Raw genomic sequence first — 25,552 nt, 5'->3', positions numbered from 1 at the left:
GCTTCCTGAATTCTTAAGACTTCATTCTCTGACTAGAAGATGACAGAGACAAGTTAAAAAATAAAAGATAGAAAAAAAGAGTGTGAATCCCAAATTGGTATAGTTATCTTGTACTTTTCATGTATTTGTAAATATTTAGATGTGTGCTGTGTCTATGTACAAACTAAAAAGATCTCTTGACATCAGAAAACTGGACACTAAAGGGTTTATGACAGTATCCTTGTTTCAGATTGCTTTATGCAACAACAGGCACAGGAGCCTTTAGTCCTGAAACGGCCCTTTCAGTCTTTATGTAAAATCATTTTTTATAGAATATCCTATAAAACATGTTATTAAAAAAAAATATTAAAAGCTTCCCCTACCAAACCAAGCAAAAACCGTAGTTGACTTTATGGCAATTCAGCAATTCACTAGAATAAAATAAATACTAATATACTTGTTATTAGTCTGTGACAAATCTAATAGATTCTATGGCAATCATTTAATTATATAGTCCAGTTAATTATCGTGGTGTATTGTGACTCATTTAAAAATAAACAACTCCCAAAATATTTCTCTTGACTCCAGTTAGTCTGGCCTAGTATATTGATATGCTGAGTCTGGGTTCAAATTTAACAAGTTGATACTGGAGTAGCATTTAGTAATGTCAGCTATCTGTACAGAGCAGTCATGAAATCAAATCAGTGCTTTGGTCAGAGACTCCAGAGTCTGAAGCAGCGAAAGGTCTATGCATTCTTTTCTTACGTGCCTAGCTACTAGCCTTCAGCCACCTCGTATCAGATTTCCTGCTTTCCGTAATCAACAGCTTGTTAAAGGGTGACTTTAAAAAAAAAAAAAAATCAAAACACCATTTCTGTGACAACTGGCCTTGGATTATTTTTAATTAAGTTTAAAAATGTGGAATGGTTATGACCCACATACCACTGCTGATCTTTACTGGAAACATTGAATAGGTTCTGCAGTAGATAGTGGAATTTCATTTATGTGAAGCAGGAGGAAGAGGGTAGTCCATGGTTGCAGCACTGAAGGTTGTCCTTGACTTTGTATTTATGTTTTTAATGTTTTTTTCAGTGCATCTATCTTGCTTAGGGTAGAAATAAATCTGCAACTAAAGCACTTGGACATCACAGGTGTGAATTGGGAGGCTAGGAGTAAGGGAACAGTTTACATGTCATCTTACGTGTGTAAACTTTAAGAGGTACAGAGAAAGTCAGGAGTGACTGCAGTTCCATTTCTTGTAGTTCATAAACAAACTATTTTTAAAAAAAAGCTATGGTAATCTCTTCCACAAGTATTATAATATGCTGACGTCCCTGTTGACATTAGCTGTTCCTTCCCCATCAGTATCACTGCTGATTAATTAATGTGAATATCTTAAATGTACTTGCAAATCTGTTTCAACAACTGTATACCTTAACAATAATTTTTTATACCCTTAGGGAATTATTGTGTTGTCCTTTTGTTTGCAAGTAATTTTGCTCAAGTTTGTTCTCTAGTGAATGAAATAGATGTTTTGAAGCAAAAAAACTTCGGGGGTGGTGTAAAAGAACCAAAACATTTTTCTGCTGTCAGGTTTGTGTGAAGAAAACCTTTAGCTGGAACTCTCCAAGCTTTTTTCACCAGGTTCTGGAACTCTGCCTTTTGTATTTGTAAAAGGAGATGCTATTTGAATCTTTCAGTACTAAATTTAAATTTTGGGCGAACAGTAATTTGAGGGGGCTGCGCATGAGGGTGTCTGTCTTCACTAACTTCCCAGCTGATCTGAACATGCTGGGGGGACCAGAACCTGTGCCTGTAAGATCTTGATTGCCTTGATAAATGCTGCACCACAAGTTAGCACTGAATAGCCTGAAGTTGTCTTCTCTCTTATGTCCTCTTTAAGTATAGAGCTTCTGTCTTAGCAAAACTCCTTCATAGCAGATAATGGTCCAGCCTGGGAGAAGTGCCAAGAGAAGGGGAAGACAACTGTGGCTTATCTCCAGCCATCTCTATCTTTGCATATTGAGCAAAGGGGCTGCAGGGGTATCAGTGTCCCACATCTGTGCAAGGAAATGAGGTAGAAAAGGGGCAAATGAGGCAAAATATTATAGAGGCAATGCAAGGCAAAGCACAAATTGACATCTCTCTGCTCTTGTGCTACAATAACCTCATCGCCTAATAATTTCATATTGTTCAGTATTGCATATCTTGAAGGATCGTGTTACAGGGTTGTCTGTGGCACATTGCTGTGTCACGGAGAGTTCAGTCACAGAGAACTGGGGTTGAAAGGAAGGTGGTGTGTTTCTGAGGAATCATGGTGACAACTACATTAGACTTAAATCACATAATACTATTTGTATTGTGCCAGACAGATTTTAGAAGTTGAGGTATACATCAAAGCATTAAAGGGAAGACAGTGGAAATGATCTGTTAATCACAGTAATTAACAATTTATAATTAGTTGTAGGTGATCTCCTACTTTCATCCTTTATATAAAGTGACCTGTAGTGCTTTGATAATTTGTATTGATTTCTTCTATTTTCCATCTTGCTTAAATGCAGAGTTTTGTTACAGCTTCTTCTCTACCTTTCTTCATGCCTTTAGCTTTTGATTAGCAATCTTTTTCAGGGGGAAAAAGTTTACACACAAAGGGTGTGATAACCCTTGCAGCCAAGACTAGCTGTGAAGGGTTGCTACGAGGAAGCATTAGCAAAGGCAGCAATGAATTAATATTATTTGGTATCATCTCCATCCCTAAAAGTTTCTTTGTCACTTTTGCAAGTTGTATTTGGCAACAGTGAACTGTGTGTAACTTTCAAAATAGGATCATGCTGTAAGCAACAGTGTCTGGGCTGCAGCAGAATACTTGAATAATCCTGTATATCGGAGCTCTAGCACTTTGTAGTCATAAGCAAGCACTACACGTACACATTAAGGAGGAGTTTTATCTGGTCGTGCTCTGCACAAATTATGATTAACCTCATTCTGTTTATAGTCTACAGCTGAACTGAGTTTGGGTGTGTTTATCATGCCAATGAAAGGGGGAACTAAAACTGTGAAATGATGCAGAGCAGGGCTCCTGAAACACCTTATATAAATATTTAATTATCCAGCCTTCAGGTTGATTCATGTCCTTTTAATCTACCATGAGAGAGTAGGAAGCATTGATGGTGTGGCTGCTTTAACATAGCCACAAGCTATAGTTATTCTGTCTTTTAAGGCTTAGTATACATCTGAGAATGTCTTGAAGTAAAACTTCTTCTCAAGGCAAGATAGAAATACTCTTCCCTTTACTCCTGACAAGCCAAATAACTTGCAGGCTTTCAGATACAATACTACGATCATTGCCATAATTCTTCTTGTTTTGAATGGTACATCCTCTTTGCTTTCTGTGAGAAACTAGGTCAACACTTCGGGTTAAAAACATTTATTGGAAAATGTTGTGGTGATGTAGAAATCATAGTCTTTGTAAGCATTATAGCATAAGACAGAAGCCCTTAACAAAACTAATAGTACCTACAGCTATTCTCCCCAAAATAGCCAAGAAGCTCAGCTATACAATTGTTGAAATACTAACTATAATGAATTATATTTTTAATCTATTAGATTCCCTTACTGAAGGAAGATGGTAAGTAGCATAAAATGACCAAAAGGGGACCTACAGGCTACTGCAACAGGCTAGTCTGGAAGAAAGAGTACGTAGAATTAGTAGACATACGACATATTTTGTGTTTACAAGGAGGGAGACTGAGCAGTACTTTCATAAAAAGTTTTGTTATGTAAATCAAACTAAGCAATGACATACAAAGATGGGTGAGCTGGTTAATGCAGGACACTGAGCTTTTCAAAATATTTGACAAGAACCCTGAGCAGAAGTTCTGAAAAATGCTCTCAATATATAAGTGTAAAAAAAAAAAGCTTCCTCATTGATGACAACTAATTAAAAGATAAGAAGCAAAAGTGAGAATTAAATTGTCACCCCAGAAGTTGCAGAAAATCTCATGATAGTGACTAGACAGTAGAATGGACACTTTGAAAATCAGTGTTGATAAATGCCAAGTACTGCACACAGAGGAAAAACAATTAATGATGCATGCGTGGTAATGGTCTACCATACTGGTCAGGAAATAGTTTATGTCATGGTGACTCTCTGAAAATGTCAGCTCAAATCTTGTTGACAGTTGAAAGGCAAAGAGAAGGTTAGGATTTATTATAAAACGAACAAACTGACAAAATTTAAAACACTGTTATGGAGTTGCACAAATCCACATATGTGCATGGCATGCATATTTCTAGTCATCCTTTTTCAGGATGCAAGAAAGGTCACAAGATTGGGGTAAGTTTTATGTGAGGAGACACTAAGTAGACCAAGGGCTTTTCAGCTTTGGGGGGAAAAAAAAAAGTGGCATAAAGGGAGTTTTATAAAACTATAGTTCAGGGGAGGTGAACTTAATCTACTCTTACAAAACAAATATGTTCTCTTATGTGTTGCTGAGCTCACTGTTGCAAGGAGTTGTGCATACCAAAAGTAGAAATGGATTTCAAGATGAGGTTGGGTAAGTTGAAGAAAGATCCATCAAAGTATTACATTCTCAATATGTATTTTAAAGTCAGGATGAAAAAGTCCATGACCACTTACTCATTTAAAAACTGGGGGATGTATCAGAGGAAGTACTATTCTTAACTGCTGCTTTTATTATTTTCTTAAGCATCTGCTCTTGGCCATTACTAGGGAAAGGACACAAGGCTACACAGAGCATTAATCTGACTACTAGGCTCTTTGGTGTCTGCGCAGCCCTTGCAGCCACCTAGGATTAAATGGTAGAAATGCTCTTTCAAGTTCTCCCTTCACCCTGGGCTGAGAGTGTTCTTTTGTGTTCCAACACGTGTTTTCTCGTCTTCCAGAAGCAGATGAATTTCACAGATTGAACAAGCAAGCAAAACTGACTGGCCTTTTCAGGCGAGTCATTTGCTTATGACTGACTTCTGCCCTTGTCTGAAGGGGACTGCCCTGCATTTCTGTTAAGTGTCTCTGTTTCAAGTGAACTTTTTTCCTCACTCCCTATGACAAACAGAACATGCTGATTTGGGAATGCAGCCAGCAGAATATTTGTAGCTCCTTTCAGTGTTAGTTTATGGATCTACAATCACCTCTGTTTCAAGAGAGTACATAACTTTTTTTTTTTTTTCATGGCAGTTTACGGTAAACTGAAAAGTCTACGGATAGATGCAATTATTGTTTGAGACCTTGGGCTGCTCTCAGCTGTATCAACTGTAACATAAGCAAACAGAATTTCAGAAGGACATCAGCAAGTTCCTGGCTGAAATTACATACAAACTTGAATTGGAGTCATTGAAGTTAGGGCATATTAAAATGCAAATGGGACACTTGGCTACTCAGTAAGGAATGTGGGAAGAAACATAGAACTGGATTCTTTTAGACCTAGATGATTTCTCTGGCTATCTGTGATTTTCCTAGCATAAGGGAGAAGGCCTTGTTCAGTAATGTGAAAGCACAAGGGCTTTTTGAATAAAAAGGTTTCCAGAGCTTATTGTGAATGTTACTTATTTTTTAATAGAGTTTCTACCTTAGCCAGTTGTTGTAGTAATGATTCTTTCTGGTAAGTTTGATTTGGGACAAATATTCAGATTACAAAGATTAAATCTGAAGTGGTTAACATCTGGCAAATAATAGGCCAATGAAACCCATGTCTAATGTGGGAAGTGTAATGTAGCTTTAAGAAATGTTGAGCTTATCTGAAATGAATTGTAATACTGCTTTTGTTGTAAAAGTAATTGTGGGTGGATTATTTGTGTTGTAGTTGCCTTGTGTCATAGAGGTTGAGGCATCTAAGGTGAGTTCATGCAGACTGGTTTTGGACAGATAGGATTTATAACTTCAGCATAGCACAGCTTAAGACAAACCATTAAGTTCTGCTATAGCTAGGTCATCTGCCTACATTTAGGACTGGCAGCAGTAGTTTTAGGGAGGGGTTAATAGGTAGGGCTTGGAGCTCTCATTCAGATCAGCGGTGGCTGAGGACTAATGCTGAGGACTAATGCAGAGTGCAGAAGAGCATGGAAAACTGCAGTGTGGATGGCAGCGGCTGCTAGCTCTGCACTCATGCAAAGGCATGGGGAGTTCCTGACTTCATGTTGAATTTGGATCAGCAGTAGCTGAGAACAGTAGACTGTATGCTTTTGAAAACTGCTGGACTAACTTTGGAGTGGGCTGAGGCCATTCAGCCTGCATCCAGCCCTGCTGTAGGTCTCTGTTCACAGAAATTTCTTAGAAGGCATCAGTTACTTGTACAGCCTGGGCTGATTGTTCAAGATTATATTTAGGGCTGGAAAAAGCAGCTTCTGAGCTCAACCTGATTTTGTGCTTCTGTATGGCACTGTACTGGACCTAATGAACTTTCCAGGAGTGAGACTATGATGCAGAGATGCTCCAATTGCCTATCTGCCTTTTGGAGGCAAATAGTTTGATTTTTTTTAAAAAAAAAAAAATCTGTTTGTTTCCTCTTGTGCTGAATAACAAAAAGTTGATTGTTTTGGGTCCTCCTGCCCAGTGTATTAATTAGCCAGTGTGGTTAACATCTGTCATATCTAGTATATCTGTTGCTCATTTCAGGGAGCAAATTACATGTGCAGTTTAATGTTTGATAGGGTTTTAAATTTTTTGAGTGTTTTAAGCTTTACAGTGTTAATTGGTGAAGGCAAAAGTGCACCTAGAATTGTTACTACAAGAGTTTGTTTTTCAAACTTTATTTGAAGTCTTAAGATTTGGCACAAAACCTTCCACAAATAGATGTAAAAGTCTTATATTTTTATACTGTTATGAAGTTAACTGTCGCGATGTCAGGAGTGACTTGTCGAAATAGTACCAAATTCAATATTTGGTAGTGTTTTCTGAATTTTTTTGATGTTGGCTGGTGTAACACAGGAGGCCAAATCTGGATTGGCTCCTGACTTTTCATAAAATATAATACTCCTGCTTTTTGTATAGTAGCTTATTTGGCACATTTGTCCAAACCCAAAGGAACTCAGATTCCTGAGGAATAAAATGTACATGTTACTAACTTTTGACTAGTTCTCTGTTTATGTTGTGCTTAGGTATGCTTCAGTTAAATTAGATGACTTCTTGTATTCCTGTGACCAATGTGAAAATGAGTTCTCATATGCAAAAAAAAAAAAAGCTTTCTTAAATTGCTTTGTTAATGAACTTTTAAGCTGAAGTTCTCAAAGTAGCAAACCTTGAGTAAAGAAATATATGAATGTTATTACAAAATCACTGTAGACTAAATAACTTTTAAGGAAGCTATCTATAAGATTCTGGTTCTATATAAAAAGTGTAAGCTATAAATGGAGAAACAAGACGACACTTTTGCTCTGGTCTTTTTAGAGAAGCAGTTCTCTGCAAGTACCTGTGGAAGTGAGGGAGAATTAGTGAAAATAACTTAGGTGTCATTTCTAAATGCTGTCTGTTAAACAGATGGTAAAACTGCTGAGGCATGTTATGCTGACACCTTGCTGTTGAAGCAGCCAGCAGGGCTGAAGGTCCTGCAGAAACATATGTTGCATAATAACCATTGATCTAACAGTGCATATTTTCTCTATTTTGAAAATGCTGATAGGTTCTTATATTTCAGTATCACAGACAGTTGATCATAGATGCCAACTAAAAAGAAATGCCTACATGTCACACAAAAAAAAATCTCACAATGTATCTCTCTCCCTTAAAAATGCAGGAGACTGTGACTGTAATGAATTCCATGCAACTAAGTATTTATTGCTTTGCATGGTAGAGAAAACATTACTTTTAGAATCCATGAAATTCATAACATCTTCACATGATAATTGAATTTTGTTGGTTTGAAACTGTTATTTTCCTGTGATGAATAGCATATGCTGGCAGCATTTTATGGAAGAGAAAGAGCTCACTTTTCTTGATTTAGAGTTCAAGAGAACCAAATAATATACCTAGCACAGCATGAAAAGAAAAATACTTTAAGTTGCTAGTGTAATTCAGGAAAGGTTGGTTGTTTTTTTTTATTCTCATCAAGCTTGTAACTAATGTCGATGTTTGGGTGTTTAAGCAAGAAGAATGTTGGTTTTATAAGGGATCTGTTGAGCTCCTGTTTTCTTAAGCAGTGATAGTATCACTGTTTGTTTTTTCAATTTGAATTGATACTTTATATTCCCTCCAATAAAAGCTGTGTGCTTCTCGTTTTGCCATACAGCTGTGGATTTCTGTGTGAAGACCGACTTATGCACAACTAGCTGTGTGTTTATTTCCAGTCTTTTTCTGACTATACTTATCTTCTAATTCCTGGGATAGTACACCAACAAAAATTAGTTACAAAAGCTAGTAGAGAAAATGTCTGTTATTTCAACACCCTGGTCTTATAAAAGAGCTGCTTCAAAAGGCAATGTGGTGAATCCAGCAATTAAGAAGGGCATTAAATTCAGTTAACTGTCTTCAAACCTGATAAATTACAGGTAATGTTCTCAGTACCGCTCTTAAGTGTGTGACTCAGATAAGCATGTCTGTTTAAAATCTATTTCTAGCCAGTTTCTGATGGGAATTGCAGAAGAAAATCCCCAATCTTAACTGTTAAGGCTTATTAACTGTATAATCATAAAACAGATGAAAATGAGTTTTGGACTGGATTACATTCTTTCGGTGCTTTTCCTCTTTGAGCACTCACTTTGGCATTGCAATAGAGTTCTTTGAATGTATTGTATACGGCAGCTGTCTGTCCTCACATGTTTTTAATAACTTTCTATAGACTAAACCAATGAATCAGTAAAACAAAAGGCCTCTTTGTTAGTACTGTATCATTAATTGAGGTTTATGCACTTACGGTTTGGCAAGCAGCACTTTGAGTTCTCTGGCTGTTAAGAAATTAAAAGTTAACAAGAACAACTGACCCACTTGTCTGCCTTGAAAAAACTGGATGCGTGCTCTCATGAAACAGAGATCCAAACAGTTTCAACTCCATTGGCATTTAATTGTTAATGTTTGTGATGCTGTTTCAAAGTGTCTTTGGCACTTCTTTGAAGGCAGTTAGTCAGCTTGTCATAGTGAGGCACATTGCTAAAGAGCATTCCTGCTATCTGATCTACGTATTAGTTGTTTGGAGGTCAACAAAAATCTCCACTGGAGGATTTTACTCTTTAGCTGGAGGAGAAAGTACTGTTAAAGGTTGGTTATCAAGGCTAGCTCTGCTAAAAATAGCAGGAAAGACAGCAGAATAAAGTGAATAACAGGAGCCTGTACTAAAATAATGCTGGTAACAAACACAAAGTTCTGAGGTTTTCTAAAATACAGCAGACTTTTGTCCCACATTCCAGTAAATTATTTGAAAGGCATGTTCCATTTGAGGATTGCCAAGAACTTTACAAATACTAAGCCTTTTAACATGTCTAAGGTATGTGCTGTGCCATTTTAAAAAGAACCTCATAGGCAAAAATGATAGTTAGATTTTTCCAGAAGCTTGTGGTCTATAATAATGCAGAAAGTTTTCATTCAGTAGTTCAGAGAAGCTTCAGACTCTTCAGGTATGAAAACCTGTTGTAGCTTTCTATCTCAAATGAGTTTGTGAAGGAGAAATATGGGTGTTTTGTTTTTATTTCCATCCTCCCCTTCCAATCTGAATATAACACATACAAACCACAAATTCAATTTAATTATATATCTCTAGATTTCTAGCATGTTATCATCTATGACAAGCTCTGCAGTCTACTTGTGCTTTTTTGGAGGTATAAAAATTAGAGCTTATACAAATGTGTGGCTCTGGTTCTCCATGTACATGTATAATTGAAAGATGAAATGGACAAACAGGACAACAGACCTAAAGAAAAAAGGTACTGGAATTATTAAGGGAAAAAGAACTGCTTCAAGAAATACCTGTAGCCTTTAGTGCCAGAGCTGTTTGAATGAAGAATGCTGTCAATGGTACAAAAAAATGGGTAGAATTGGACTGGAATCTTAATACTGTAAAACATTGGCACTGAAAATCAAAAATACGGTCGTGCTAGAAGAAAGGTGAAACACACGGCTTTGCTCTGAGGTGAAGGGAATAGATGTCAGTGAGATGTGGAGCCTCATAGTGGAAAGTTTTATGGATGAAGGCCACCAAAATCCTTGGGTGATGAGTTCGAATAAAAGCTTGTGGTACACCAACAGATTTAGGAAAGAATAGGCACCAAATCTTTTGTTAGCTGGAAAAATCAGGAAGACTAGAAATCCAGAGGCTGCACAGACTACAGTGTTAAGACTTTCCTTACCCTGTCTGTGCAAAAAAGTGTGGTCTTGTTATAGTGTAGATTTTTGAAAAATGCCATAGGCTTATACATACCTTTTAAAAATTTCATGCCCTCTCGATTTTAGTATGCAGGCAGTGTGCTAAAATCTTCATGTTAAATGACCCATATAATACATTCTCCTGCTTTTGTGGAGGTTCGCAAAGGCTTTCAAATCGCAAATGAATTTGAAACAACTCAGCATATGCTCCAGTAAGAAGTCAAGTAAGGTGCTTTGACTGTTGGCTGTGACTATTGGCAAACACTGAAATTACCTACGTAAATTACTAAAATCTTAATTTCTTTTGGCAGCCAAAAATTGATGATCAAAAGCAAACTATATAATGATACCATGTGTTGTCAGTCCCTCCCCTGGTACTACAGCATAGGCTGGATGGGATTGGGCTGCAAAGTTGCTGCATTCATAGTCTGGTTGTAGTTGGACAGTCCAGACATGCAAGTCAGGGCAGAATCTTATAGATTATAGTTGATAAAACTAAACTCCACGATGTCTGTAGGCAAATGGTATTTTTTCATAGTTATAATGAATTTTAACACATGTTCATATATCAACGGGAATGTCAGGCAGGGGTAGGGGAGATGCCAAACTTGAAGCTCCTGCTGCCAGGCTTGGGACCACTGGAATTGCTGGAACTTCCGAAGCATCACGCATGAAACTTACTTTGCTTCATCTTATTTTTGATAGTAGCTGTATTACTTTGAAAAGAAAAAAATATTTATTCCTGTTTTAAACAGCTGTCTAGGTTTATAGAAATTGTAGGCGTTCCTAGGAGGAAGGTCTTTAGTTCTGTGTTAATTTGTGATAAATGTTTAGCTGCTTAAACATGTATACCCAGACAATTATTCTACTGAAACAGCCAAGGGAAAAGTGTCTTTACTCTTTGCCCTTTAGGATGATGTTTCTACTGGAAATGCTGACAGTCTTAGCCCTGATGCTGAAGAACTCTCTTCTGTTTGATTAGCATTAGTCTATATGATTTAAAAACCAAATCACCCCCCCCAGCTCCCTCAAACTTCATTTATTTTGAGGAAGGCAGAGCTGTCCAAGGCTCTGAATGTTGGGTCAATCAGAACTCGTTCTGTACAGAACAATTTTTATTGTTTATAATTTAAGTTCTTAAAAAGCATTACTATGCTATCAGGGCTTTGGAACAATGTTTTTAAATCACTTTGCAACTTTAAACTTTCTGTGTTTTTTTATTTGTTTTTTATTTTCTGTAGACTCGAGATGATTTTCTTGGGCAAGTGGATATTCCTCTTTATCAGTTACCGGTTTGTATTTTTTGTTTGTTTGTTTTTGTTTTAAGACTGTGAAAGGGAAAAGATTATTCTGTATGCAACTGTATTAGTCATTTAAGGAAGCTAACTATACTGATAATATGTGATTAAATTCTCCTGCTCTCTAGGTTTTTTTGTTTTGGTTTTGTTTTGTGGATTTGCTAGAGGATTTTTAAGTGCTGATATTTATTTTAAGTAGGTTACCTTGTGTTTAGATATTGCTTTCTGCTGCTGTGAGAGTTGAGTCCTTTTAGCTTTTTCAAGAATAAAAATGCAAGGTTTGAAACAGGGTTAAAGACAAGAAGAAATTGTAATTATTGTCACATTTCTTAAAATATTTTTGTTAAAGTCTACAACTTTACTTCTACTATTCCTTACTCCCATAAACAGATACAGAAGAGGGTAAGTGGGAAATAGAGCTAGTGCTGCTTTGTACTTTTTTGGTTTTTAGATTTTGTATTCCTTGTGCAAAGCACATAATTTTAAAGAAATATCACCAAGAACATGAAATAAGTAAGCCTTTTCATTTTCTTTTGAGGTCTCAAAACATTAGCAAATACTAACAGATTTATCAGCAACTGATAGGATAGGTAGACAGGATAACAACTGTGGCAAACCTTTCTAATAGCAGTTCTTCCTTCATTCTGGTGAGAACCGTGTCAGGAGTAGTTACAGACATGTCCTGTTTCCCACCTATAACTGGGATCAAGATCACACTAACTCCTCTCCCTCAGTCAGGTGGGTTGGAAAGGCTGGCTGCAACGCCCCTCTGGAGAAGACTGTTTTCACTTCCCACTAATAAGCTGGACAGCAATATCTGGAGTCTTTTGGAGATACTGGTGCATTTCCTTTCTTTTTTGAGTTACAGAGCCTCACTTGACTATTTTCATGACTATTTTCTTACCTTCTTCAGATATCAACTTTTCCCTGTCTCCTCTTTGTTTCTGCTTCCTGGTTCCTTGTTCTCAGTTACTTCGTCTTACCATCTATATCCATTGTACATTATTGCCCCAAATATAGGTGGATTTTTTGAAAGTCTCTCATTTACATAAGTAAATACATATTGGATAAATAAAATGAATTTATAAATTCTTTATTACATGCAGTTTTGATTTTTCTTGATACTATGCAAATGCAGACTGTTCAAAACTAAAAAGAGCTGGTAATCAGGGACATGTTAAAAGGGCAAATCATCTGCAAGGTAAGCCAGTTGGCAGATAAAAATTTGCTCTTTCCAAAACCAAAATGTATTAATCGAAGTGTAATCTAGCATTGAATATGAGGCAACTGCTGTTTTTGGAAAGTCAGACAAATAATTGTAAAATTTAGATTAAGAAGATAAAGTGTGTGTGTTGGCAGAAATAATGTTGGGGAGGGGGGGAAAACCCAAAACCCCACAAAACCAAACTCTAAGCTTAATTTCATTTTAATTTCAAAGAGGTATTTACCATAGTTGAAAGACAATTAATTTTATAAGTATAGAACCTGATCTTCCAGATAACACCATTGTAACACACATATCATCATAGGATTGAAGATCTGCATTTTAATTCAGTGAAGGTGGAACACTTCAACTTGAGCGTAGTATTTCTAAATTGTATTAATAAGAGCTTACACTGAGATGTCTGAAATACAAGGGAACACTTCTCTTTCTGAGATTTGGTGTAATAGTTACCACATTCAGTAAAATCTAGTCAGCTTAATCTTAGGACTTTTTCACAAGAAAGCTCAACAGTTGCAAGTAAAATTCTAAAATCTCTAACTTAATCGTGTCTAACCTTTAGATTATGGAGTTGTTTTTTGTTTCTTTCCAATCAACTGTTGACACAGATTAGATATTTCTTGAAAATACTGTTATGGAGTTAGTTCAGCCTTTGAGGATTGCATCATGTACCATTGTGCTTAATTAAAAGGCCTACAAATATATCAGTTGCAAGTTTTTCCTCATCTTATACAGTACTTCTTGAAACAGTTAAAATGTATTCATTAACAAGAGCCTGGAGTTACTCCCCAGAATTTACAGATGGCTAGGGGAGGAAAAAAAAACCCCAAACTTAGAGATTTACAAATGTTCCTAAACATACAGTATTAGTAAAAAATCAAGTTCTGCAATTCTTACAAAAACATTTCAGATGGATTATAAATATTTATGTTGATCAGAAAAATAAATACCTTTGTTTTTCTTTAATGATCCTTCATGTATATTTCTCTACCTGTACCTGGGATGTATATTTATAAAATTATGTCTGGTTACCTCTGTGCTTCTTTCTGTTGAGCAACTTCACTTTTGTGAATCAGAACAGAGATATTCTTAGAATGGATTCTTCTGTGATTTTTTTTTTTTTCTTTTAATCCTCAAGTCATAAAGCTAGAAATGGCTTTTTATGTGTGTTCTGTGTAAAAGATATTTGAAAAATACTGACCAAGGGGAAAAAGAGTTATGGTAGATTTTTTAAATGTGAGAATTGAGAATCTGTTTCTTGATTTCAAGCTAAATAAGTTTTTTTTTCTGCACTTTAGAAACTGTATACACTGAAAGGTAATTTTTTTCTTGAACTGGGGAATTAGTCTTACTACTAAGATTAAAGCTGGTATTGCTATTACTGTACCTAAACCTATAATTTAAATCTTAAAATGTTATAAGGCCTTTAAAGAAACTAATTGTAAATTTCTGATAATTTTGCTTAAGTGTTTGATACAGATTTTTGTTGAAAAAACTTTTCTTATTCCAGACAGAAAATCCAAGTATGGAGAGACCATATACATTTAAGGATTTTGTTCTTCATCCCAGAAGGTTAGTAAATGCCACATAAAAATTATAGCTTTTGTATCTAAACAATGCTGTTATGTAATTACTTGTACATATGTAAATACTGTCTAAATTTTTTATCAAAGAAATCTGAGCATCAGTGGAGTAATGTATTTGTGGTTCTACTAAGAAGTCAGCATTTGTTTAAATACTTATAAATTATTTGTTAAGAATAAACCATTCTTCTTCAGGCCATGATATAATTTGCATTATATCTTCATCAGAACAATTTACTGTTTTGCTGAACAGTGAAATCAGTGACCAATGTTATGCCATAACTCATTTATCGCTTTTTAACTTGAAATTGTTTCCTGCTTTCCTATATTTTGTTTGCCTGTTTCAAGTAAGCAGTTTCATGGGACCTTAGTTATAAACATAAAAAAACCTTACACTGATAAGCTGCTTAACATTTAGGAAGGCCTGTGTTAAGAAACCAAGGACTTTTTTTAAATTATAGATTACACTTTGACACTGATATTAGTGTTACACTTTTCATGCTTGTTTTTAAAATGTAGATTCTTAACCTATGAGCACTTTTCAGCAACTTTTATTAGAAATAACACATAAAATGCATGTCAGCATTTGTCAGATAATAGGTTCCAGTTTAGAAATAACATCAGAACATGTGGGCTCTATAGATCTTTCTTGGCCACGCTGGTAGCAGAAGTATTTTATAAAAGTATTTTACACTTCTTGATTTTTAACAGATCAGTGGTTTTAAGAGTTAGTGACTGTAAGTTTCATTTTGTTCTCCTATTTTTCTGAATTTAACATTTCCCATCCTGTAAATGAATGAAGAATAATATTTATTGTCTCTACACAAATGGACTTCAATTGTTGTTTGTTAGTCAAGGATCTGACCTCTTCCAGTGACTACCACATGAATTTGGCAATGCATTGTAGTAAGAGATACTGCCACAGGTTCAGGCATTCTTCTGCCTTGAAATCTTATCGTAACTCTTAGATGCTTTAGTATTGTTAATGCATGTTCTTCAGTGTTGCTCATATTTGCATTTACTCAGACGGGAATATTAATAATAAGGTTACTACTTTCCCAATAGCTCAAGCAGAGTAAGAATTGTTAACATGGTAATACCCTGAAATTAATTACCTTAACTGTTGTATTGTAAACTGAGATAGTACGTTACTTCCTCTTTCAAAAGGATGTGGGCTTTTTTTTGAAACCAAAGTATGATCTGAATGAACATGTTTATAATCCAACATGAAATATTTTTCTGGATATCAAAAAATCTAATTCACTTTTTCTGCATGGCAAAAAAAAAAAAACCAAACAAAAGCATTAGACCTTAGTGGTGGGAGGTGGGGGTGTGTGTGTTTGTTTTTTTTTTTATTTTAATGAGATGATGTACAGGTATCCAGCTGACTCACTAGTGATATTTTCAGGACTCTTATTTTCTTATGCAATAGTCAAATAGATGAGGTAATTTGGCAGATTTCTTTACCAGGTAAAAATGTTATATAAAGTCAACATGGGGAAATCCTATTGCAGGCTTCTAATGATGCATTAAGCTAAATACAAAGAAGCTGATGCTGAGTAAATGAGCTGTAACTTAAAGTTTTAGGAAAAGGAGTTCCTGTAGGTTGAGATAATGCTTGATAGATTGTCTGCACACGGTTAAATTATTATAATTATATGAATTAAATTGTCATTATTATTATTTTCTTGTTCTTTGTTATGCATTGGATACCAGGGAAGTTTTCAGAAGAGTAAGTTGGAAAGAAGGGTTTCCAGTTGTGATGCATAATGTCAAGGTGTATTCAGAAGTCTAAACTCAATACCATTAGAGAACTTCATTAACTTAAACTGTAAAAAGCCAAGTTTGTGTTGAGAACCTTAAGAACAATCCTCTAGCTGTGCTTTTTCAGCTATTTTATTTCCAGGTAACAATTTCACAAGTGAACAATGAGAACATTTTATTTTCTCTTCTACAGCCATAAATCAAGAGTTAAAGGCCACCTCAGATTAAAAATGACTTACTTACCTAAAAGCAATGGGTCTGAAGAAGAAACCACTGAACAGGCTGAAGAATTAGAGGTGAGAAAAGATGTATTTATTGGTGAAAACCCTAGCAAATGTCTTCAGTTATTAGGGGTAGTTACAGTAAAAATGGTTAGGAATCGTTAAGCTATAAATAGAGTTTTAGAAACAAACCAGTTATACAAGCAACCGCTTATCTTACATAAGTTGTAAGTCTGTAAAAATTTTGGAGCAGTTTTTAGAACTAAAGGAGTGACTTTTGTCAGTATATCTGAAAAATAAAACCTACTTCAGGCTTTTGGTGTTGTTCTGGTACTGACTTGCCATATGTCTATGTAACTTTTCTTGGTTTAGAATTAATGGCAGTATCATTGCCCAGTACTTTTACTGCTGTCCAACGTTGTTTGACCCCAGCTAGCCAGATGCTGACATCTTGCTGGTCTTATAATTTCAAGTCTCTCCAATTTATAGGGATACTTTAATCTTAACTGCTTTACATTTGTAATCTTTTGTAAGCACATCCAATTTAGATCAATGGATTTCTTTTCAAGACTTAAACAACTCTTATCAGCATTACTGCCTTTGCTGTGATTAAACTTTTGTTACAAAATGGTATGCTTATCTGGCTAGTACATTTGCAGCATATGTATGAAATGAAATTTATTTACTTTTAAAAATCTATTCTGTAAATACTGTTTATTTTCCTGGAATAAAAAACTTTTGATGCTAATAAATATCTTTTAAGGAACCTGAGTTAAAAATAAGATTTCTGCATGCATAATTTGTCCTATCATTTCTTGAGAAATACAATAAAACCCAGAGCCAATCTTACTGGCTTAAGATGTAGTGGAACTGCACGTTAAAAGGGGGGTGGCTTAACAAATTGAAATACTTATTCAACATCAGCAGTTGTTATTGTATTATCACAATATTATTGTATTTAATACAATCAGTATTAAAGATAGTTAATATTATATCTCTTAGCCTGGGTGGATTATATTGGACCAACCAGATGCTGCTAGCCAGCCACAACAGCAGCAGCAGGAATCTCCTCCACTGCCTTCAGGCTGGGAAGAAAGGCAAGACATCCTCGGCAGGACCTACTATGTCAATCATGAATTCAGAAGAACACAGTGGAAAAGACCAACTGCTCAGTATGTCTTTTGGCCTGAAAATTCAAATGTCTAGTGTAACTAGTTCAGTCTAGTTACATCGAAAGCAAGGAGGAGTAGAAAGTGAACAGCTTGAGAATTAGTAGAGAGCTGTCCATAGCTTAATCTTCAAGCCCATGTGTAATGGTCACTGGCTAGTGGTCATTTAAACTGCATAGTGCTCTTCCTGTTCTCTGGAAGTATGCATTCAAATAGGAACTAGTTGCAATTGTAAGAGATAATAACTATAGTAATGGAAAGGAAAATATTTTCCAGCTCCTAAGCCAGATTCCTCCTTCCCAGCAGGGACTGGATTAAATTATTTACCTTGCTTTTTTTCAGTTTCTTCTTTTTCCTTAGCATGTGAGTTATAAAAGCAATACCTGGAATGCTATCTGGTTCTTCAGTTTAATTTACACTTCATGTTAACATGAATGCTTATTATTTTTAAACAGTTTAATTTTTATAGCTCATGACTGCTTCTTTTTCTTCTACCAAAATGACTATTAATGTATGTTTTTGCTGTTAGCCTAACTTACTGTTGAAAGATAACATATGGCTACTGTATGCTGACTTTCCCCCACCTGCCCCGCCATCCCCAACAGGGACAACGTAGCTGTTGCAGATATTGGTAGTGTGCAATTGGAGGCCCAGCATGTGTTCACTCATCGGCGACAGATATCAGAGGATACGGAAAATCTAGACAACAGAGATTCCCCTGAGGTAAAAACAATCTCTAAATGTTTCTAAAAAGTTACTTGCATTTCAATCTAGTCAAAAAGCTTGTCTTAACTATTTGTAGCTTGGAACTACTTTTCTAAAATGTTTTTTCTTTATTTTCTTTTTAAAGAGCTGGGAAATTATAACTGAAGATGAGGCAACAATGTATAGCAATCAGAACCTTCAAATACCTCCTTCACAGAGTAATTGTGATATACAGACCCATCTTGCAGAAGAACTGAATAGCAGACTTACTACCTCTGGAAGTTCAGCTACTGGCCAGTCAGCAGCCTACACTGTAAATTATTTTTCTCATTGTTCTGAAATATCTGTAATATTTTGCACAAACTTACATTTGGAATTGACTGTGTTTTTTCAAGTTTGTACAAAGGCATCACTAGTGTTGCAGGAAACAGCAAAGTGAGAGTAACAAGACTTTACTTGATCTCTGCTATTCAGAATCCTGTGGATAGCAAGAAAACTGTTATTTCAGCTTGCTTGGGTGGCCTAAGGAAAGGAACAGGCAGATGTTCAAATAATTTGTAAGAGCCAGATAGAATGACAGTCTTGCCTCCCTTCACCTCCATCACCCACCCCCCAAAATTAAAAAACTTAATCATGCTTTTTCTTTTAAGTGTTCTATGAGGGCACATAGGTAGTGAAAAAATCCTTGAAATAATTGGGGAAATCCTGGAGCAAGATGGAATACAGTTGCTTAATTGTAGCAGATGAGATCTAAATATGGCTCTAGGCAGGAAGGTGGATACTTATGCAAAGTCCAGAGATTGAATTACTCTTCTCAAACTGGATGTCTCAGATTCTCATATCTTGTCATTATTAACCTGATCTACTCTTTGAAAAGTTGGTTAGCTCTAATATATCACAGGCTTTAGTCTACTGACAAGATAATGGAGTAAGTTCTATACTGTAAATTCAATTGTAATGTAACTGGTTGCAGTTAACTCCAGTGTTTTAAGTGCTAAAACATCTGTTGTTAGGGTTTTCAGAACTTTCACAAGCCTCTGTATTGTTCTGTTTTAAGGTTATAATAGACACTGTGAACTTAATGTTTCTAGCAGTGTTAAAACAGGAGTTTCAAAAATATTAAATTGATGTTTCAAAACAAACAAGACACTTTGTTCAGGATGAAAACTGTAATAGTTTGAAGTGTGATAACCGTTGTTGACTGTTTGCTGCCATCCTTAAAGCTGCAATAATAGCTAATATGTCATTCTTCTTCACTACTTCAAGAACCATTCCAGCAGAAGAGGTAGTCTGCAAACATACAGAGTTGAAGAGCAGCCTGCACATCCAGTGGTATGTCACTTTCCAAAAAACACAGGCTTGTGTAGCAGAGAAGCTGAAGTATTTTCTTAATGTAAAACTTCTAACTATGTATTATGTGCTGATATTTTCAATTGAGATTTGGCCTTCTGCTTCTGGCAGCTGTCCAGACAAAATTGCAGTTATGAGTTTAGCCAGATGGGAGTTCAGTTGTAAAGCTTTCATGTCCCACCTTTGTGGTTTTGGTTTAACATTAGCTTAATGCATGGATAGAGTCTGCAGAAGGAAGTGGTCCTCCCATGAAGAGCTTTGTTTTTCAAACTGTTTGCTTTATAATTAAAAGCTGTACTACCATCCTTACATTATGTTTTCATGATGACACTGCAGACTATGAGGTTATAGCCAGAAGTACCAGGCTGGATCAGCCATGCCTGAGCCAAGTATATAAATGAATCCTTTTAGATAAGGAACTTGAATTTAAAAAAAAGCCAACAAACAAACTAAAAACAAAACCAAAAATTCTGTCACTTCATATTATTCAGTAAGGACTTAAATACTGCTTTTCTATTTTATCCAGTTTGTGAAAATTGTGAATCTTTTGGGTTATAGTTTTGTTCTGTTGTTTTAATTTAGCAGAGGAGTGCCTCTTCACAGTCAGTTTCATAGTTTTCCTAACTGTTTCTCTTTTGTTATCACTAATATTTAGTTACTGCCTACTTCATCTGGATTACCCCCAGGCTGGGAAGAACGACAAGATGAAAAAGGGAGGTCCTATTATATAGATCACAATTCTAGAACCACTACCTGGATAAAGCCAGTTGTACAGGTACTGTCTGTCTTCTAATAATGTTTTTAATTCATTTAACATATTAAACATCTCACAGAAGTAAAGGTTAGAGACCTCTTTGAAATAGAACATGCGAAAGGCATAATCTGAGAGAATGCAAGGGGAGTTAGAAACAGTAATATTTGTGGCAAGTGACTCTACTATTAATGAACCAGGGAAGCCTTATGGAGAGTGATAGATGAATGTGAAGCCTGAAAAACTTCTTTTAACTTTGGTAGCATAATCAGTGGTTGTTAGTCAATGTTGTTGATATTAAACCAAACAAATCTGTGTACTGTCTGACACTTGCTTTATGAAACTGCTTTCATGAGTCAAAAATACAGGTAATAGAAAAAAATATATTGCTCTCCAGGGCTTTGATTTGATTTTTTTTTTGTCATTTACTATAGATTACTATGGAAACAGGTCAGTTTTCAGCTGCCCAAAGTATTTCTGTAGGAAGACAACCACAAGCAACATCAAGTGATTCATCACAACAGCCTTCTCAGCAGCAGCCTGAAATGGAGCAAGGATTTCTCCCTAAAGGCTGGGAAATCCGACACGCACCCAATGGGAGACCATTCTTTATTGACCACAATACCAAAACTACAACATGGGTAATGGAAAACTGCTCTCATGGACTGAAATTCTAGTTCCTCTCAAGTCAAAGCTTTGCTGCTTTCAGCAAGCTTCTGTAGATTTCTTTAGTGCCAAGATAGCTGTGCTATGTCTGGAACATAAAAAAATAAGGAACCTGTAATAAAAATGCAGTCATTTAAAATATCTACCATGAGTAGAACATTATGAATTTTAGAAACTGTGTTGGGACTGGAAGGTTTAGCTTGGAAGGAGGAAAATAATGATGTATACAGGAATCTGCTTCACAGATATAAAGCATCTCCTAAAGGACACTTCTGTCATAATTGTAAAACTGTCCTAGCTCATATGCACTGTTAAGAAAACTCAGTTTTATAAACTGACCTTCATCAGGAAATCCATTACCTTGAATTTATCACATGGTACAGCGCCCAACACAAATTTCTGTGAATTCTTAAGAAAGCAGGCCAGGTGCACCTATAATATGGATGAGGGAGTTGTACAGCTACAGTTCCACAGAGTGGCACTGCACACCATTAGGCAGTGCTAATAGGTGGACTTAAGCATTTAAGGAGTAGGTCAGTGTTACTGTCAGGTGAAGGAGAAACAGAAGTGCATTAAACTGATTGAAAATTAATATTCATTTCTTCAGGATTATGGAAAGAACTTACTTAACACACACACCTTCTCCCTACACCCCAAAAAAATGCAAACCAAACAACAAAAAAACCTGACCACCAAACCCAAAAAGTGCAAGGTATGCCAGAAGCCATGTGAAGAGATTAATTCAACTCAATTACATTAAACCTGATTTGAATGAGGAATTTTTATATATATGTGTGTGTGTGTGTATATGTGTCTGTATATATAAATAAAGTGATAGATCATTAGAAGAAAATTGTAATCTACTGGAGGACTGAGAATCCCCAAGGAACTACCTGGTTGCAGAATATGCAACAATTATCTAGTTGGTACTAGGTGTATTCCTTACACAATCATTAATAAAGAGGAAAAAATTAAAAGCAAAGCAAAATAACAAAATTAACATGCTGCTTGTTTTGTTTTCAAAGGAAGATCCAAGACTGAAAATTTCTGCTCATCCAAGGAGAAAGACTTCCTTAGATCCAGTAGACCTGGGCCCATTACCAGTAAGTAAACTGTTTTATCTTTGCTTGCAGATACAACAATTAAAATACTTAAATTAGCACTATTGAAACTTGTACATGAGAAAATGCAGCCTGTTTTTTTTAATACAAAAAGTACTCTATTTTGAATTCCAGTGCTGTGAGTACATGGAGGGGGGGGAATGCCCCCAACTGCAGATCATTCTATGCAAACTATACAGTTAGAAATTTGTAATAAAAGTGTCTCCTTACAGCCAGGGTGGGAAGAGAGAACTCACACAGATGGAAGAATATTCTTCATAAACCACAGTATGTACAATGTAGTGTTCTCCCCCCACTCAATTTTATTTCTGAACATTATCTAATTTAATGGAACTAATTAAGAAATGTCTTGCAGATACAAAGAAAACACAATGGGAGGATCCTCGACTGCAGAATGTGGCAATAACTGGACCAGTAAGCTTTCCTTATGTAGCTTTACATATTTTTCAATAATGTTATTAGAATCAAAACAAACTCTTGTCATTTATCAGTTAGTCTAGAAGATGAAGCTTCCAGGATGTTTGAACAAAGCATTTTTATTTCTTTTTAAAGACTGTTTAGAAAGGTTTCTGTGGAAATGGTCTTTAAATGCCAGAAAGAAAAAACTAGTTCCCAGAGTAGTAAAGTTTCCTTATAGACTGGGGGAGGATTTGACGTGGGTAAGAAACTTTATTTTTTTTTTATCCACAGTGCCCAAATAAAGCTAGTTCAATTAATGAAGTAAACTTGAAAAAAACCCCCAACCCAATAACAACAAAATGGCTTTGAAAGGAATGAAATTAATTTCCAACTGAAAAATAATGATCTAACCTTGATACTTAATCTGAAGTGCAAAATTACCAGGACTAAGTGCAATGATGGTACACATTATAATTATAGATGGGTTTTAGTGTTCAGCTGATATCTGTGTTTATTAATAGCCCACATATGTAAACAACCTTCTCTGTTCATGGAAAATAGAGGTGTTTGTAGCCAGGTCTCTCATGATACAGCAAGGAAAGACGATGTGTTATGTAAGTAACCAAAGGCATTTTGATCACTTTGCTCTGGGCCAGTCAGTGATCTTAGTCCCATCAGCTAATAGTAAAGTGCAGGATAAATTCTGTGGAACTGATCAGAGCAAATGATCTGAACAAAGAAGTGCCTTTCATTCCAGATGTTTTGACCTATCTGTATATTGATAAACTGAAAGTCTCCCCTGATACTTAGTAGAACATGTATTGCTGTTTGAGAACTTAAGTGCATTGTCTGTTTCACAAATATAGACTAGTTTATATTAATTGCTCAAGCATCTCAAGCAATTTTTTTTTTTTTTTTTCCTTCCAAAGGCTGTGCCTTACTCCAGGGACTATAAGCGGAAGTATGAGTTCTTCAGAAAGAAACTGAAGAAACAGGTTAGTAATCAGTAGGAATTCAGCAGAAGGTTAAGAAACTTATGCCCCTAGACAAGGAGAGCTTAAGTTACAGCGAAAGGAAATTGATCTTTGTAATGTGCTTAGGGAAGGTAAATTACTGTCTGATCATGGATATATTTGTGAAGCAGCAACTTGGTAGCCATTAGCATTTGATCTAACAATAGGGTTTGTGACTATGCAGTGATGAAACTGCAAGCAATCTAGTTGAAAAAGTAGAAATTCAAAAAGGTTAAAAAAGTTGTGAACATGGAAGTAGGCTGGCAACAGAAAAGTCTGGAAATCATGGATCTAGCATATAATAGTTTCTGGAACTCAGAATATCAAAATAGAAGTTCTCGGAATAGGTTTTAGACTGTCCAGATAGAAATCTGTACTGTCACCTTGATCAGGCTAATGCCTGTAATGAATTGTTACAGCCTTAAAATCTGAAGTTTATGAGTCTCAGTTGCAAGTTCTAGTTTGAAGTGGCAGTGCCAGATATATTTATAACACATAGCATGAAAGACTGTAAATAGCATTGGGATATCCAGATAACAATGAGTCTTTGCACAACTGCAATCACATTTGGTATCCTTGGGAGATATTTTATATATATAGCAATAGCCTTTGAGTTTAGACCCCTAGTTCACTTCTGTCTATCAAGTCTGTTCCTGGCCTTTCTGAAACATGCATTTGTGAGCTGATACGTGAATTGTACACAATTATGTATGCACCTCATTTTTTGTGTTCTTAGTCAAACAAGCTTGGCATTCCTTCAGATGTCATTATCCTAATTTGATGAAGTGATAGACAGCTGGGCCACACAATATAGTCATAGTAGTTTAAGAATGAAATGCAGGTGTAGATTTTAAAACATACATTACTATTGCCTTTTAAGCATTCGCAAATACCTAAAAGACAATTAAGGTAATGGTTTGATTTCTATTGTGATTTAATTATTGAATACTATTTTAATCAGCTAAGTTTGGTTTCAGGAATTGATTTTACTGCTTGAACTTTTTTCTGAAAAGTCTGTTTGCAACTAAAACCAGGAATATATTTATTTTTGAAAAAAAAAAATTAGGGATATTTATTTCTTTCTGAAGTGATTAAAAAGACCTATATATTTCAGTCACCATGTAAATTAGAGATATAATATTGTACAATGTTTTGCAACTTGCAAAATGACAAATAGTGTGCTCCCCCACCCCAAGTAATTATTTTTTTGCTTGTAGTGTAGATCAAGCTGTTGTTGGATATAAATAAGCATTACATTTAAATGCAGCATTCTTTTTTGTTGTTGTTGTTTGGGACATTTAGGATAGATTATTTAAGGAGTATAAGAAAATAAAAAGGAAGCATATCTGAACATGTGCTCTTCAGAGTGATTTATTTTATTAAATATTTCTGCATTTGAAAATTCATTATTTCTACTCAGTATGTGACTAGTTATTTGAAATGTATTGAGTTTCATTGCATCATCCTAATCTAGTCATGGTTGAAATTTCCTGATCTCACTTTCACCAAATTTCTCAATTTTGTCCAAAGTAATTGCTGAAATAAACTGGCTGAAAACAAGTGAAATCAATAAAATACTCTGTTCTCATATAGTGATTTAATGATTCAGCAAAGTTTTATTCCTGATTTATTAGGGGCTTACTCTCAAAGCTCAGCAGCAAATATGAGCTTCTTGGATATTTTTATTTACATATTTTCCTATATGATATTAAATATAAACTTTGACTTGTTCCTGTACCTTAAAATTTGAAGTGGACTGATTCTTATTTTAATATTGTAGGAATATTTGTTTGTCATGTATGTCTTAAGTTAGAGAACAGGACATCTAGCCTTATAGTTAGAATATTGAACTAGAAGGTGAAATAAGTCAGGTAAAATTGTTCCAAAATAATTTTATTTATAAACTCTTAAGGTTTTTTTTCTTAATCAAGCATATAATATGATGAATTTTCAGTGTTAAAAAAGAATCCATGCCTTTCTGCATGCAGAACAACTGAGCATA

The 25,552-nt window shown here is 35.4% G+C and overlaps 1 protein-coding gene across 5 annotated transcripts in view; it reads left to right on the top strand.

The window, feature by feature from the left end:
* NEDD4 (NEDD4 E3 ubiquitin protein ligase) overlaps nucleotides 1–25,552 on the top strand; it is a 62,549-nt gene that overhangs the window by 25,382 nt on the left and 11,615 nt on the right. For 4 of the 5 annotated variants that reach the window (XM_074836979.1, XM_074836983.1, XM_074836980.1 and 1 more), the window contains 13 exons: nucleotides 11,530–11,580; nucleotides 14,319–14,380; nucleotides 16,349–16,451; nucleotides 17,379–17,548; nucleotides 18,151–18,268; nucleotides 18,396–18,563; nucleotides 19,517–19,582; nucleotides 20,256–20,375; nucleotides 20,786–20,992; nucleotides 22,043–22,120; nucleotides 22,351–22,405; nucleotides 22,494–22,552; nucleotides 23,467–23,532. In XM_074836979.1, the coding sequence (XP_074693080.1) occupies nucleotides 11,530–11,580; nucleotides 14,319–14,380; nucleotides 16,349–16,451; nucleotides 17,379–17,548; nucleotides 18,151–18,268; nucleotides 18,396–18,563; nucleotides 19,517–19,582; nucleotides 20,256–20,375; nucleotides 20,786–20,992; nucleotides 22,043–22,120; nucleotides 22,351–22,405; nucleotides 22,494–22,552; nucleotides 23,467–23,532 (1,323 nt within the window). The remainder of the gene's footprint in view (nucleotides 1–11,529; nucleotides 11,581–14,318; nucleotides 14,381–16,348; nucleotides 16,452–17,378; nucleotides 17,549–18,150; nucleotides 18,269–18,395; nucleotides 18,564–19,516; nucleotides 19,583–20,255; nucleotides 20,376–20,785; nucleotides 20,993–22,042; nucleotides 22,121–22,350; nucleotides 22,406–22,493; nucleotides 22,553–23,466; nucleotides 23,533–25,552) is intronic. The other variant, XM_074836981.1, reaches the window with a different exon arrangement.

Source organism: Strix aluco, chromosome 12 (genome assembly GCF_031877795.1).
Source record: "Strix aluco isolate bStrAlu1 chromosome 12, bStrAlu1.hap1, whole genome shotgun sequence".
Classification (NCBI taxonomy): Eukaryota; Metazoa; Chordata; class Aves; order Strigiformes; family Strigidae; genus Strix; species Strix aluco.
Note: the sequence above shows the minus strand (reverse complement) of the source record. Positions and strands in the feature narration are given on the sequence as shown.